Below are 16,076 nucleotides of genomic sequence, written 5' to 3'. Positions count from 1 at the left end.
AACCTGTGGGTGGGATTGTTGCCATGTGCCTACTGCCCACAATCTTTTTGACAGTAGAGGCTGTGGGTTAGGGAGAAAGTAGAGAATAGGATCTAAGGTCGGGTTTCTCTGAATGGTTGGAAGTGTCCCACAGGGTGCAATTCTGAAGCCAATTTTGATTAATAATTTAGATGCAGACCTAGGGAACATGATTTTGAAATGTGCCGTTAATGCCAAAATAGGAAGTGACCCAGAAAAGCTGTGAAAAGATGAGGGAATGGGCTAAATATTTGTAAATGTAATTCAGCATCAGTTAGTGGTTAACAATACAGCGAAACTATAGTATGGCAGTAAGCTCAGTGCTTTAGATGATTAGAGAAATTTTGAGGATTAATGACAATGTTAGATAGTTAAGACTATATATAAAAAACACAAATGGAATTTTAAGCTTTGCCTTTAAGGTGTAAAAGACAAGTGGTGATATTGAGTCTATACAAAATTTTAATATGGCTTTGATTGTAATGGTAGGTTTTTAAGAAGGATATTTATAGAGTGCAAAACAGAATTACTAAAATGGTGCATGGTATGACAAAACACAGAACTTTACATTTCAGAATAACTGGTCTTTTTTATTAAAGAAACCAGATTACAAAGAAATATGATGAAATTGTTTTAAAAATGGACAGGTAAATAAATGCCCACTAGTTGACAAACTACTTGACAAGTTGAGAACAAAGCACTAGATACAAGAATAGATGTGAAACAGATAACTAGAGAAGTTTACACAATGTTATGAGGCTGTGGAACTACTTCCAGAGTTAATGTTAATGGCAGAAAACAACACTAGCATTCAAAATTAGATCGGAGAAGTGAATGGAGAAAAGGGGGACCAATGGATTCAGGAATAGAGTGGGTAAATGTTATAAGAATTTTTGTGTACATGAAGAATGAACACTGACATTGACTGGTTGGGTGAGTGGCCTATTTAAGTGTGTAATTTCCATGTATAGATTTAAGTAATAGTAGTGGGGAATTTGAACCTTCGGTCTTCTGTAGCAAACTTCAGAATATGATATCTAAGCTGGGCAGGATGTGACAATTGATGTTTCCCAGGGATCTATTCTGGTGCTTCAGTTTTTCACAATATATGTTGATAACTTGGATGAGTGAAAATATTTTAGTCTGCAGATGGCACTGTTAGATATAGGAAAATATTGTAGAGTGGAGCAGGATGTTACGACAGACATAGAGTGATTGGACAAGAGCTTGACAGAAAGGATTTAGTTGTCGGAAAGTTTGAGGTCATATAGTTTGGATCTGTGAAAGACAAATTGTAATATTTCCTCAAAGCTGAGAGACTATGGGCTGATCAAGTATACAATTCAGCAAAGCCAGTGAACAGCTGCAAAAATAAATTATACAGGCACATAGCTTAATCATTAGAAGTTAGAAATTCAAACATAAAGGAATTATTCTTCATTTGTACAGGGCCTTGGTCAAATCTCATCTGGAATATTTACAGTTTTGATCTTAGGAAAGTACAGGCTATACTGCAGATTCACTAGAATTAAAAAAAGTTTACTGGGTTGCATCATGAGAAGAAAATGTAGTAAAAACAATAAAAGCTTGAATTTATACAGCTAGTCCAGAAAATGAAACTGCTTAAAAGCAAACAACACAAAGAAAACAATTTATTAAAACTTGACCCTTAGTGCAGAAAGAGATACCAAGAGACATGAAAAAAGATTTGGTCAAAGAGGTAAGTATTACGATGCATCTTAAAGGTGGAGAATGGAGTATAGAATTTGAAGGTGGGAATTCCAAAACTTAGGGCTAAGGTAATGAAGGCTTGGTGAAGGATTAAATTCAGGAATGTGCTAAGACACGGGGTGGAAGAAGAGTTCTAGAAGGCTTGGAAGTGGGGATGGAACAAGGTAATGGAAAACTTGGAATGAAAACTGAGGATTTTAAAATTGAAACAAAGTGGACTGCGCAAGAGAGAAAGTAGTGTGACAGGGCTGAGTGTGTTCAGTGTATGCTTTGAACCTTACATTGTGTGTTCAAGTTATAACACAGCTGGGTAGCACACAGGTAAGAAATAGAAATATGCTGAGGATAGATCCAGAGGGAATTTCAGAGCTAATGTAGTTTAACGAACTCAGGAGTAATGGGTGAGAGTGGAGCAAGTTCAGAGCATGAGAAAAGAGGAGCAGCAGTAGGCCATCCAGTCCCTCAAACCTGCCCTGCCACTCAACACAATCATGACTGATCTGCCCCAGGCCTCACTCATCTCCTCTTCTGTGCCGTAGCCCTCAATTCCCTGATCTTTCAAAAATTTATCTCTTTAACTGCCTCCAATAATCTATCCTCCATAATCCTCCGGGGTAGAGAATCCCAGACAATCACCCTCTGCAAGAGTTAACATCCATGAATCAGTTTTGGATGAGCACAGATTTAGGGTGAAAGGTCTTCCTGGTGTGAAGTTGTTGCTTTGCAGCAGTGATACATGCAAAGGCATAAAATTACTATAAAGGCATAAAAAACTATTACAAGTTAGTGTTCATGGGTTCATGGAGCGTTCAGAAATTTCACATCACATGAGTCAGTGATAATAAATGTGATTCTGATTCTGAAGTTTTATTTAGAAAAGTCAGCATTTCCTGTGCGCAGTAAGGGAGTATGCCACTAGAGGATGCTCTTATACTCAAAATAAACAAGCTCAAGCAAACTTGATGATTAGCAGATGGGCCCAGAAATCCTACAGGGGATCAGGTCAGCAGCACAATGGGAGCTCCAGGCACCAACACAGTTAATTTACAATATGTAGGTTTAATGGAGTTTTCCCTCATTAAACATATCCTGATATGTTTCTGGTTGTACAGGAGTAGGAGTGATGCCAGAGCTAGTCTTCCTCTGGCCCGCCACATCTAGATTCATTCTGTAATTGATCCACTGAACCCTTTTAAAACAGCATAAAAAGTTAAATTTTTTGAGATTATTCAGGACCCCATAGTTGCCCCATTATAGGAAGGATGTTGGGACTTTGGAGAGTGTGCAGAAGAGGTTTACCAGGATGCTGCATGGATTAGAGGGCATTGCTATGAGTATAGACAAACCTGGGTTGTTTTCTCTGGAGTGGTGGAGGCTGAGAGGAGACCTGATAGGAGTTTAAATAATTAAATAAAATTTATAGATAGAGTAGACAGCTGGTATCTTTTTTCCAGGGTTGAAATCTCTGGTACTAGAGGGCATGCATTTAAGGTGAGAGGAGGAAAGTTCAAAGGAGATGTGTGGGGCACATTTTTTTACGCAGAAAGTGGTGGGTGCCTGGAATGCGCTGCCCATGGTGGTGGTGGAGGCAGATACGATAGAGGCATTTAAGAGGCTCTTAGATAGGCACATGAATATACAGAGAATGAAGGGATATGGACCTTGTGTAGGCAGAAGGGATTAGTTTAGTCAGGCTTTTAACTATTAGGTTAATTAGTTCAGCACAACATTGTTCCTGTTCCTGTGCTGTACTGTTCTATGTTCTATGACCTTACAAGGTAAGCCATTTTGATTCAGCTACAAGGCGGATGTGGTTCAACGCGGTGTCTCACTTTCCCTTTTTCCCACACCATTTCTACCAAGCTACCGTCTGATGCAGATGGTCTTCTCTGGGTGGGCAAGAGAGAATGATATGAAGTGTTTGTACCACGAATAAAACTTGCCTTCAGTGGCCAGGTGAGTTTCATTTTTAATTTTTTGGGGCTTCCTGTTAGGGCTAGAAGGGGCAGTCGTGTTCCTCCAGGATCTACATGGAATCGTGGGCCTTTTCTACCCTGGGCTTCCCTATCCCAAATCTATTCGCTTCCGGGTGCTCCACCAACCCACTCACCCACCCCTTGACTCATTTTTATCTGAAATCAAAATGTTTTCCCTCAACTCACTGCTACATTGTCAACTGACCAGGTGGTAGCCTTTATTCACTTCAGGAACTGTTGTGAGGGTAGAAGAGCATCAAAGTTAAATGAGGATTCTGGGCTAAAATGTAGGACATGAGCTGCAGAGTGGCATAGAATTATGCCTCATCTATTACACAGTGATCCCATGACCTGATTTAAAATCAGGCTTTGTTGTTGAAGTTCAGACGTGATTATTGAACACTTGACAGGGAACAACAGCGCGACCTGCACCTGTAGAGTCACTTAGAGTCATCAAGAGGTCAAACACCTCAGCAAAAGAAAGATGAGGAGAACATTGGCAAGGAGAGTTACATTTGAATGAAAAATTGAATGAGATTATTTATGATTAAGTTACCATCCACTTAATTTAATTTTGTTTGTTCCTGTTTTGAAATTAGACCTCTGAGAATAATGAAACACTTTTATTTGTTTAATTTTGTAACAGCTAGTAGTAAGAAGCATGAGCTGCAAAGCTTTCAGGAGGAAAGTGAACTGCTGCTTGCCAGGTTAGTGTCCAGATACCTGTGTAAGGAATGATCAATTATAATTGCAACACCATTCCAAGTATTAACACTGATGTTAATAGATTTGGGGTTCTCAATCTCAAAAAAATTTGGGGTTAGAAGTTTGTTGTGCATGTTCAATGCAGATGCACAAATACATGAATGCCAAATTTAACTTCTGAAATTTGGTTCCATCAAGAACTTTTGCCAGATTAATAATTATGAACTTCAAAGTAGTAAAATGCTATTGATGGATTGTTTTCATCTGTGCTCACATGAAGTGTTTATTTCCACATAGTGAGAACACTGAACCCTCCATAAACAACGGTAGTGAGGATTTAGAGATGCAGGGAATTCGGAAAATAAAGACCAAAGCAAAGGACAAGAAAGTAAACAGATTGTCTCGGAAAAATAAAATGATCGCCAATATAAGTAAGAAATAAGTAAAATCTGTACAGATTAAGCAAACAGTACACAGTATAGAGATGCTATAGTACATGGGATGTACAAGGTTATTTGATTAATAACCAAACAAATGGTTTGTTACATTGGAGTTTTCAAGAATTGGTTAGCTATGTGTTTGAGCATGGTTCTCCACGCCATGAGTTTTCCAGTAGATTACGAAAGAAAACATTTGTGTCAGAAAAGATCATTGTGGTTGTGCTGGCCTTTTGGTTAAAGAAATTCAAGAATGTCTGCAGATTCTTGGATCTTGTTCAAAAACCAATCAACTCCTTGATTAGTAGCTACCCTCATCTTAGCTATAACCTGTGGGAAAATATTTCTGCCTATAGATTGGTCAGTGCCCATAAATGTATATTCTTCAGTCAGTTCATGACAGTTTTGTTTGAGGGTCTGACAGTGGGACGTTCTACAGCACACAATGCCCATTTAGGTATAAATGGACAACCTTGAGCAATGAAAGGGAATGGGAGAGAGTGTGCAGGTTATTCCAGTGAGTCTAGGCCCACATCACGTTGCCCTTATTAACAAGGTTGGCATTTATTGCCTGTTCCTTTGAGAAGGTAACTTTTTTATTCCTGCTTAAAAACGGTTCAGTGGTCAATTACAGAATGATTGTAGATGTGGAAGGCTAGTGGAAGAGTGGCCCTAGCACCATTCCCATTCCTACACAATGAGAACCATGTCAGAATCTTTTTAATTAGGGAAAACACCATTAAATTCTTAATTATATTGATAGGTCAGTGCCTGGAGTTCCCAGTGGACTACTGACCTACTGCCCCATAGGCTTCTAGAACCTTTCACCATTGTAAGACAACTCAATAGACCACTTTAGAAGAGCAGTTTGGAGTCAGCTACGTGAGCTCCAGCTAGGCTCACATCAAGACCCAGCAAGCTAAAAGGGGCAAGCTAAAGGGTTTTTTTTTCTGAGACTTTAGAATGTTTCAAAGTAGACCAATTATTTGGAATACTGATGCAGCTCGTGAGACATGTGGCTCACAGGAAAATAAAAACATACATATCATAAATTGGAGTATTATTGAGCAAGGTATACCTTTAGTTTCAACTGACTATTGCAAAAAAAAACTTTTTTCAGCACTAGATATTGTAGTTTCAAACACAGGAGAGTTACTTGTCTGTAATATTTGTGCAAGGGATTTCCAGGCAGTAACATTCTTTGATAACTCTTTTGCTTTTAGATGAGGCAAGTGAAGCTAATAAGGAAGGAAGAAAGCATAAACGAAAAGGCCAGCCAAAGAAAATTGTTCCCGACTACACCAGATTTATTGATGATGATGAGGAAACCGCATTAGGTGAGTCTGGTATTTTTACACTTAAGCAACATAAATATGTGGACGTTTGGCATTCTTGGATGCTTGTGTGTGTGAAGCACTGTGCATATGCTTGGTGAGGACAGGGTCAGGTTTGGCTGTGTGCATGCAGAGTCAAATAATATTCTGTTTTCTTAGTGGAATATGGTTTAAGGATGTAAACAACTGATTTCCTTGCAAGCTTCTGGCAAGCTAGGGTATTCAACCTCTTGATCCTGTTGTGCTATTCATTTAGATCATGACAGATGATCATCTTGATTCTTTACCTGGCTTGATTCCAGTGCCTTAATACCCTAGCCTAAGAACAAAAAGTCCATCAAACTCAGCTTTGAAGTTTTCAATTGACTGAGCCAACTCTGTGAGGGAGAATGAGTTTCAGATTTCCTCGACGACTTACAGTTCCATGAGTGCCAGGTATCATCTCCTACACACTTAAGTGGTCACAGATGACGTGTGAACCTTGGATGCGAATTTCAGCACACTATTTAACTATGGCAACATTATAGCTGAATCCATTTCTATCTCACTGAAAATATACATTTTCAGCAGAATACTAGATATTAATCAGAAACAGCAATTCTGTAGGAGTTTTACTTCTTTAACTCAAGGACATAAGGAACTGGCAGCACCCCAGTTGTTGTCTTGACTGAGATACTCAGCATAATTGATAATCAAATCTGTGTCCTTATTTCTCTCTTATGTCATTCTTCCGGATGTGATTCATGAAAGTGATGAGGCGAGGGAATATAGAAGGACTTCTTGTGTTTATTGAAGGTTGAGATCAAGGTGGAGGATTGAGGCATGTAGGGATCAGATGGGAATGTAGAGTTAAAGTGGAGGATCAAACATAATCTTATTGAATGGCTGAGCAGGGGCAAGGGGCTGATTGCCCTTTTCTTTCTTTTTCTCATGTACAACCAGTTGTTCTATGTGCTTTCCACAAACAAATCAAATATTTTAAGCTTGTTGACCTGGCATCCAGTGTTGAAGCAGAAGTTGTGGAATAGCCATGACTATTGCTATTCTGCATGGCACCTTACTTTCGCAGTACCTGCGCTGACATACTTAACATAGTCACTTTCACGATACTTCTTTTCCAAAGGTAGCTGATCACCAGTGATATTACCTGCAATTGCTTCAGAGTCTGGAGCACCATTGAGAATGTTTAGCTGTTTTGTTTAATCTGTCCTTTTCCATTAAGGCTACTGTTCAGCTTCTTTCTGAAAGTGCTGTAAATGGGGGAATACTGAGGGCAAATGCAGCTAATTGTTCGGAGGAATGTTTCTTCTTGAGGAGCATGCAAGTCACTAATCACTACCTGCCATTTAGGGAAAGACTAGGTTATCAAGGAAAGAAGAAATCAATAGCAATGATAGGCCTCTGTTTTCTTTTGAATAATTGAAAGAAAATATTATTTGGCTGTGATTTAATGCCGTTTAATTTGAGCTATTGTAGACCTTGCTTTTTTCATCTTCTCAATGAGATATTTTCTCTATCAAATGAGATTTAAACTAATTTAAAAGGTCCTGTTGCATTACTTTGTAGAAGGTGGATCCCTTTGTACAGAGGGATCTTGGGGTCCAAGTCCACTGCTCTCTGAAGGTGGCAATGCAAGTAGACAAAGTGGTAAACGAGGCATAGGGCATGCTTGCCTTAAATGCTAGAGGCATAGAGTATAACAGTCAGGAAGTCATGATGCAGTTGTATAAAACTTTGGTTAGGTCACACTTGGAGTATTGCGTGTAGTTCTGGTCGCTCCATTACAGGAAGGATGTGGAGGCTAAGGAGAGGATGCAGAAGAGGTTTACCAGGATTTTGCCTGGATTAGAGGGTATTAGCTATGAGGAGAGGTTGGACAACCTTGGATTGTTTTCTCTGGAACTTTGGAGGCTGAGGGGAAACCTGAAAGAAGTTTATAAAATTATGAGAGACATAGACAGTGTAGACATCCAGGTTCTTTTTCCCAGGTTCGAAATGTCTAATACTAGAGGGCATAGCTTTGTGGGAGGGGAAAAGTATAAAAGGGATGTGCGGTGCAAGTTTTTTACACAGAATGCCTGGAACGGACTGCCAGGGGTGGTAGTGGAAGCAGTGCTGTTCAAGAGGCTTTTAGATAGGCACATGAATATGCAGGGAATGGAGGGATATGGATCATGTACAGGCAGAAAGGATTAGTTTAATTTGGCATCATGTTCAGCACAGACGTTGTGGGCTGAATGGCCTGTTCCTGTGCTGTACTTTTCTATGTTCTAAGAGCAAGGGAGTTATCCCTAGCGTCCTAGATATTTATCCCTCACTCAGCATTACAAAAGAAACAGGTTATCACATTGCTCTTTGTAAAAGCTTGCTGTGCACAAATTTATTGCTGCAATTCAGAGGTATTTCATTGGCTTAAAGCTCTTGGAACGTCATAAGAAAGTGAAAGGAACCATAGGGATGCATGTTTTTTTCTTTTATACTTTGAATATGTGACAAATTAAGACATTTGACATAAGGACACATACATCTAAAACTTTTATAGTCAGTCAGAAATAATGTTTATTCATATTGTCTTCTCCATATTTTGTTAGTTTTTAAATTTCTCCAGATTTGGGACTACGACGCATCACTCCCAATTCAGGACAGGTGAAATATTCTCATTTCTCATTATGTCCTTTAAGAAATGGCTGAGGAAGTTATGCTTGTCCTGTTTGGAGAAAGATCACTTCAGCAAGGTTGACTGAGATAAACTGTTTGCAATTTCCAAGGATTCACATACCAGGGCATAGAAGTTGAAAAACAATAAACTAAGAACAAGAAAGGATAGTGTACAAAACTTCCTCTGCACAAAGGGTAGGCTCATAAGTAGCATATTCATAGTATAATATGGTGTGTGGTGCAATTATTCACTTAATTATAGGGAAACTAACTAAAGGAGGGTTTAGTTTGAAAGGGTAAGTGGGAAGATTTTATTGAAAATATGAAATCATTCAACTAAATATTTCTGGGTCATCAGGACATCAAATCTGTTTTAGGAGATTAAATGCCCTGGCCTCTTCTTTCATTCTCATTTCTGAGACATGAAGGTGGTTGGTTAAATGTGTAGGGCAACAGGGTCAAAGATTCATACTTGATATTGAAATATCTCCATGGTTCTGTCCTCAGAGTTCAGCAGCCGGCCCAGCCCCTCCTTCGTCGCCACATCCAGGTCAGACACCTCCAGAGGGAGCGGGTCCATGGAGCCTTCTCGTGGGGATAATAGCCACGATATGCCAGCTGGCAACTCCGATCCATGGGCCACACCAGCGGCCATGAGAGAATACCTGCCAAAGGAGGAGGAGGAGAGTGTCCAGGATAGTCCAGCACAAAATGCTTCCAGGAGTCTTTCAAGGGGTACTAGGGAGGTTGGCCAGTATAGAAATTCTGTGTTTGGGTGCCATCAGCTAGAGGGAGAGGTTGGGGATGTTCTTGCTTCCAAATTCTTGGAGCTGCAGCAGGAAGGTTTTCACATCCTGCACAGGGATTTAATGCAGCTGCAAGAAACCCTGGGAGAAGGGATCAATAGCTTTTCCCGCAAACTTGCCAAGAGGCTGGTCAGAATGTCCAATCAAATGTCAGTTTTAGTAGAACTCCTACGTAGCATTAATACTGCCCTGGTACCTGGTCCCTCTGTGCAGATTTCAGTCGCATGTCAAACCAATAGTAAGGAGGTTCAAGACCCTTCTGGGACAATGTCTACCCATACTACCACAGAGCAGGTTGGGCCAGAGCCCATAAGCAGCATGCTGCCCAGTCCTCCTTTTCTGTCTGCCACACTCAGGAAACGTCGGTCGTCTACGACAACAAGGAGTGAAGACAAACCTTCAAAAGTAGTTAGAGTGGGTGTTTAAGAGTGGACTGTTGACTGGTGTGCAGCTTGTCTGAAACGTTGAAATTGTTGCTCGTCAATGAAATTTGTATAATAACTGGTTATTTTAGCAGTTGTATTTGCTCACTTGAAATTTTATAACTTAGGAAAGGGGAAGGTATTTTATTTGGTGAGGTAGTTTGGCCATGTTGGCTGTCTCATGTTGATGTTTTGTTCTGCGTTGAAAACAGTGAATGTGCAAGGGTGCCTTTGGGTGCCAGTTTGTTGAGGTCTCCCAGTTATTTGTTAGTTCACAGAAGTGTAGATCAGAAAGAAATATCTCTGGACAAATGAGGTAAAAATGCACAGTTTGTCTACTTCCATTTAAAACTGTTAGGTTTCTGTTTCCCATTAGAAGCCATTTAAATTTCCTTTTTCACAGGGGATGGGTGGCAGTGGTGTGGAAACTGTAAACTTGGAAAGCCCTTAAAAGGGAACCACAGAGCTATAGTATAATGCTCTTATGCACCATCTTACCGAGTGGCTTAAAAAACAAGGAAGGATGAGTTTACTAGCAATAACATAGAAGCTTAGTAACTTTCTGAACATGGTCAGTCTGCCAGAAGGAATTATTTGGTGGAATTTAATAATCACCCAAACTGCACTTGTACAGTCCTAAAGGCTGATTCGTAGCAGAAGCCCCAAGGTAAGCTGTCTGCTTCTTCTGAGCAGTTGATAGGGGTATGGAGCTGGTGCAAGGAGAATGAGGGAAAGCGAAGAATAAATGGGGTGTAAAATGAGCAAATAAATACCAGTTTTTGTGTTTCCACATGTGAAACAATAAATAGTCCTGCCTATGCAATCCATTAGTTTTGTGTTATTTTTCTTGTTACACTACCCACATACAATGCATATTTACAGTGAACAACCAATTAAGCATTCTGATAGAAAATCCCATTTGCCTTGATTTATCAAGGACCTGGCTTAGTGTCTTGCAAACTTGAGACCGCATTGAGCCTTCAGATAAGCACAAGTAGTAGTTTCCCTGGCACATTAATATGTGGACACAGTAAGGCATCATGTAAATCTGTGTGATTCACGATGGAGGTATTTAGTAAAAGAGAAGAACCTCTGACTTGGGACAATTACTGTCGTTCACCTGAGAATTGCAAAGCACAATTTGAATGGTCAATGGCATGTTGGGGGAGGGTGGACCGTGCCTTAAAGGCAAAGAAGTAATAAAATGATGAAATAAGCATTTCTTAAAAGGAAAAAAACAAATGACAAATACACCATTGTTTCACAACTAAAGAAATTCCTTTCTTGAGTTACCTGGAACAATAGCTTTGAACTTAAGGTCAGTACATAACCCTGGAGCAAGGCCTTAATTTTGGACTAAGCAAAATAATTTTGTATTCCTGTATTCTTTGCTAATTCTTACAAATGGGCCATTGGAGTAAGCAACTGGTATTTGTTGATGTTTGTTGCTCATGCACCCTCACCAACCACTGCTCCCCCTGAGGAAGAAGGTTTAATCACAAGAGTTGTATGCTTTGATTAGGCATATTAATGTCAGATATCTACTTGCCTACCAACATCAAAGATTGAAAACTCATGTGGCAAACAGATGAGAAGTGTTGAGGCTTCTTCATAGTACTTGCACAGCCACAGATGCTGCTCATTCCAGACTAAAGACTTTGTAGAACAGTGCATGATTCAACATGTGTGCAGATGACAGAAATGAAGACCCTGGGGAAGCTAGTGATAAACAAAACCATTGTGCTTGGTGGTCCTGTGTTGTCAGAAGAACAGGTATAGCATGTTGTCTGCATTGCCAGGACAGCTGTTGCTCGCTTTATGTAGTTTAACATTGCAAACTGCCCTATGATGTCACCTACAAAACTCTAAAAGGAGCGGCTTCACAAAGGGAAGGAAGCATTCACTGCTCCTGGTGAAGCTGAAATGCTAGTGAAAGAAAGACATGTTTGTTTATCTAATGTTATATAGCCTCTCAGAAATTCCTTACACTGCTTCAAGTCACTGATTTATTTATGAATTGTGGGGGCTCTTAAGAAGTCAAAAGTAGCAGCAAATTTGCACACATGACAAATAATCACTTCATCCAGTAGCTGTGATTGTGTTGGCTGAGGGAGGAATTTTAGTTAGGATACCAAATAATCTTCCTGCTTTTCTTCAAGTAGGTTCCATTTCTTTCTGTATTTGAATCACAGGAAAATTCAGCTTGTAGAAGAAAATTAAAACCCAGCTAATCTTGATATTAATGTACAGTACTGAACGCTGTAGCACTCTTGATATCACCCGGGCATGCAGTTTTACATATAGTACTTAAAAGCAACAGAGTTCAGATTCAGAAGTAACTATCCCTTGGCTGAGACAAGCTGACACAGTGCTGAGGCTGAACTTACTGGTTTTCTAGCATAGTTTTTGTCGTGGTTGAACTTTGCTTCATTGGTGCTGGCAGAGGTAAGATTAGACTCATCTTCGTTGTAGGTGCTGCTGGACTTGCCTTTATAGTTGTGACTGATGCTAAAGTGATATCAGCTACTACGAGGTTAAACTGGACATTGTGGCCACTAGCAAGCTTAACTGGTCTTCACATCTACTGATGAAGGGAGGGACTAGCCTTCAGTTATTGGTGAGGCTAAAAAGGGGTGATTAGTTATTGGCAAGGCTTGGCTTTTGGACTACTATTATTATTTGGACTATTGGCACTATTATTGCCAGGCCTAGATTACCCTTGAATGTTATCAGTGAGGCTGGTTTTATTTGCATGATTACTGATGAGTCTGTGCTAGTGTTCACTATTGCTGGTGAGACTGAACTAAGCTTCACTGTTATTGGTAAGGCTGGAGAAACCTTCACTGTTACTGACAAGACTGGACTATCTTTCATTTTTATTGATGAAGCTGGACCAGCTTTTACTCCTGCTGCTGATGAGCTTGAACTGACAAATACCTGGACATTTCACATCTTTAAATGGCTTCATCACAGTCTATTTAAATTCATTTTTTATTCTTTTACAAAAGCAATACAACAGCTAATATGTAGAGCATAAAGGCCCACAAACTGCAGTGAGAGTTATAACCAATTACGACTGTTATGGGATCTTTTACACATGCCTGAATGGACAAAAGGGGCACTGTTTAATACCTCATTCAAAGTTGCACTCTTATGGTAAGAGTGTTAGCAAGGATTACATGCTTAGGTCCCAGAGTGGAATTTAAACCCAAAATCTTCTGACTCAATTATGAAGTGTTACTCATTGAGCCCATTTAGACAAAATATTTCTTAGTTGGAGTAGAACAAATCAAAAATGCAAATGTGCAACATTAAGTCAACATCCTAAGTTAAATGCAGCAGACTCAACAGTTGAATGAACTGGTTTTCTTATTAAATATTCGGGATTGTTGGAGAAAAAGATATAATTCTGGAGACCTCCGACTTACACATATTGGCCTTCATTTCTCTTATAGCCAGGAGGGCTGTATTGCTTAAATGGAAGGAAACTATTCCTCCTACTCATGCTCAATGGTTACGGGATGTTACGTCATATCTAGATTTAGAGAAGATCCATTGCTCTATTTCTGGATCTATTCTGAACTTTCAAATATTATGGGGACCTTTTTTGAACTACTTTCAAAACCACTGATTTGGTGCTAAATGTACAGATATTGGCTAATACTACTACGTCTTTAGGATGTTACTTAAACAGCTTTGGTTTTGGTAGTCGGGTTAGATTTTTTTTATAATAAAATTATTCCAACTTATCAATATCAATTGACTTTTTTTGTTTATCAATATGAAGCATTGTGATTTCTTGTGTGATTCAATACAATCTATTTTGTAACATTTTCTTTTCCTTTGTTTCATGCATTTTGTACTTCTTATTTGAAATTAATAAAAATATTGACAAAGAAAATCCTGAATAAATTCTTGAGGGTATTTTTTCTTATTTTTTAAGAACCATTCTTTTAGCATCTGGGCATTTTTATTTCCCTTCCCTAACTGAGTGGCTTGCTCGGGCATTTCAGAGGACATTTAAGAGTTAATCATGTAGGGTGGGTCCAGATTCACGTAAAGACCAGATTGGTTAAGAGTGGCAGATTTCCTCCCCTGAAGGACATTAGTGAATAAGGTGTTATTTTTACAACAGTCCGGTAGCTTTTGTGGTTATCATTTTCCAAGACGTGTTGTTTTTATTTCAAATTCCAGCCTATGCCGCTTTGCCATTTTGAATTGTGCTGTTGTTTATAATTTCATGACTGAACCTCAGACTAATTGCATTATGGTTTCAAACTGCTAATTATGAGTGAAGTCGGTTTACCTTCAGCTTTAAGTAAGAGTGGAGGCCCAGCAGACAATATTGTTCCATGCAAAATACAAGCATCAATCTCATACAGAAGCATGGCCATTTGCTGGTTGTAGCCTGCTGCTGCTTCAGCAGAAAACTGGTGCTAAATAAAATGGTTAAACAAGAAGGAAAATTTAACTGTATTTTGATCTCTTCCAACAAAAACAAGTTCCAGATCATTCCTGGCTCTTGACCACTGTACTTCATACTGGAACTCCTTGTAGCGCTGTCAAGGTATTGATTCGTACGTGCAGCTCGCTGGGGTAAAATACAGGCTTTTCAATACTGAGCAATCATGAAGGAGACCACACGAAGGTATTTCTGCCATGCTTTTGAGTTGCTGCACTGAAATATTGCTTTGGCATCAGGAAGGAAATGGCCAGGCAATTATACATTCAGAGATCATTTCCTTTTCTGGAGAGAAAGTGCAAATAGTATAATTTAAAAATCACAAAACTGAAATGTATTTAAGGAGCAAATTTTATTTAGAACTGAAGGCAAATTAAAGCAGTTTATTAATTAATTGCATCCTTCCCTTCATGAAGTATTGTGTGAGTGTTAAGATTGCCCTAATTGTGTCTGAAAGCTAATGCTGGGTTAATACAGACTGTCTGCTCCATCATGGTGCAGTGCAACATAAGCAAGTCACAGGAAACGAAGAAGTGAAGAGAGAAGACTCCCAACATTGCATCAGGGAAAATCTGTGTGCATTGCTAAAACACATTCTTGTTACAACACGACATAATTAGCATCCATCCTTTTGCTTTAATATGAAATTCATTAGGTTCACGGGACACTTATTTTTTTCGTTGCTCCACCATTGGCCAATTGCTATCAGCAGCACAGACCCTAAGCCCTGGAATTTTCTCCCTAAACACCTCTACTCTCCTTCAAAATGCTCCTTAACCATGCAATGATCAATTACAAAGATTTAGCCACTTACCTGATGTCTCTTTACATCGCTCAGTATTAAATTTTGTTCAATTATCACATGCATAAAGTGCATTGGAACATTTTATTTTATTAAAGGACCAATTTAAACTCAAATTGTTGTTCTGTAGGGGTTGTCCCTGCTTTATTTTTCCCGCTGCATCTTCCCTCTGAAAGAGTTGGCAGAGGAGTGAATTTTTTAGGCCTTTGCAAAAGTTGTGGGTTGAATTGCCCTCTGATTTCCTTGCCCTTTTACCTCTGCAGAACTTTGCTTCTCTATGATTACTCAACGACTGGGTTGCTGACCTTTCTGTGGAGATAGTGATAATCCTCTGGCTTACCGCAATATCCCGTGTTAATGGTGTCCATGCTTAAATAATAGCATTGGCTGTTTCTAATTTAGTTGCTGCTGCCATAAAAATACATAGGATATATATAAAAAAAACTATTTATGAAATGCAAACTTGAGATTGCTTCATGTGGACTTTTTTCACTCCTGGGTAACCGGTTGTTTACTGAAGGTGCCTCCGCTGATTCAGTGTGCTATGTTTCCTTCTAGATAATTATGTTGCTTGGGTTCAATGCAGCAGGAAGGTATGTGGGAAGTGGAGAAGGTTGAAAGACAATGTGGATCCAGCGACCCTGCCACAGGACTGGATTTGCAGTCAGAATCCAGGTACTGAGTAATCTTTCCATAATAAACACGATGATGTTATTATCCTTGTA

General features: G+C 39.3%; 1 protein-coding gene across 2 annotated transcripts in view; it reads left to right on the top strand.

Moving 5' to 3' along the window:
- Positions 1-16,076, top strand: part of LOC127586662 (zinc finger CW-type PWWP domain protein 1-like) — a 78,098-nt gene that overhangs the window by 26,549 nt on the left and 35,473 nt on the right. The window contains exons 6-9 of one of the 2 annotated variants that reach the window (XM_052044778.1): positions 4,372-4,432; positions 4,728-4,861; positions 6,091-6,204; positions 15,910-16,026. In XM_052044778.1, the coding sequence (XP_051900738.1) occupies positions 4,372-4,432; positions 4,728-4,861; positions 6,091-6,204; positions 15,910-16,026 (426 nt within the window). Of the gene's footprint in view, positions 1-4,371; positions 4,433-4,727; positions 4,862-6,090; positions 6,205-9,366; positions 10,929-15,909; positions 16,027-16,076 lie in introns of those variants that run through there. The other variant, XM_052044777.1, reaches the window with a different exon arrangement.

Source organism: Pristis pectinata, chromosome 37 (assembly GCF_009764475.1).
Source record: "Pristis pectinata isolate sPriPec2 chromosome 37, sPriPec2.1.pri, whole genome shotgun sequence".
In the NCBI taxonomy this organism is placed as follows: domain Eukaryota; kingdom Metazoa; phylum Chordata; class Chondrichthyes; order Rhinopristiformes; family Pristidae; genus Pristis; species Pristis pectinata.
Note: the sequence above shows the minus strand (reverse complement) of the source record. Positions and strands in the feature narration are given on the sequence as shown.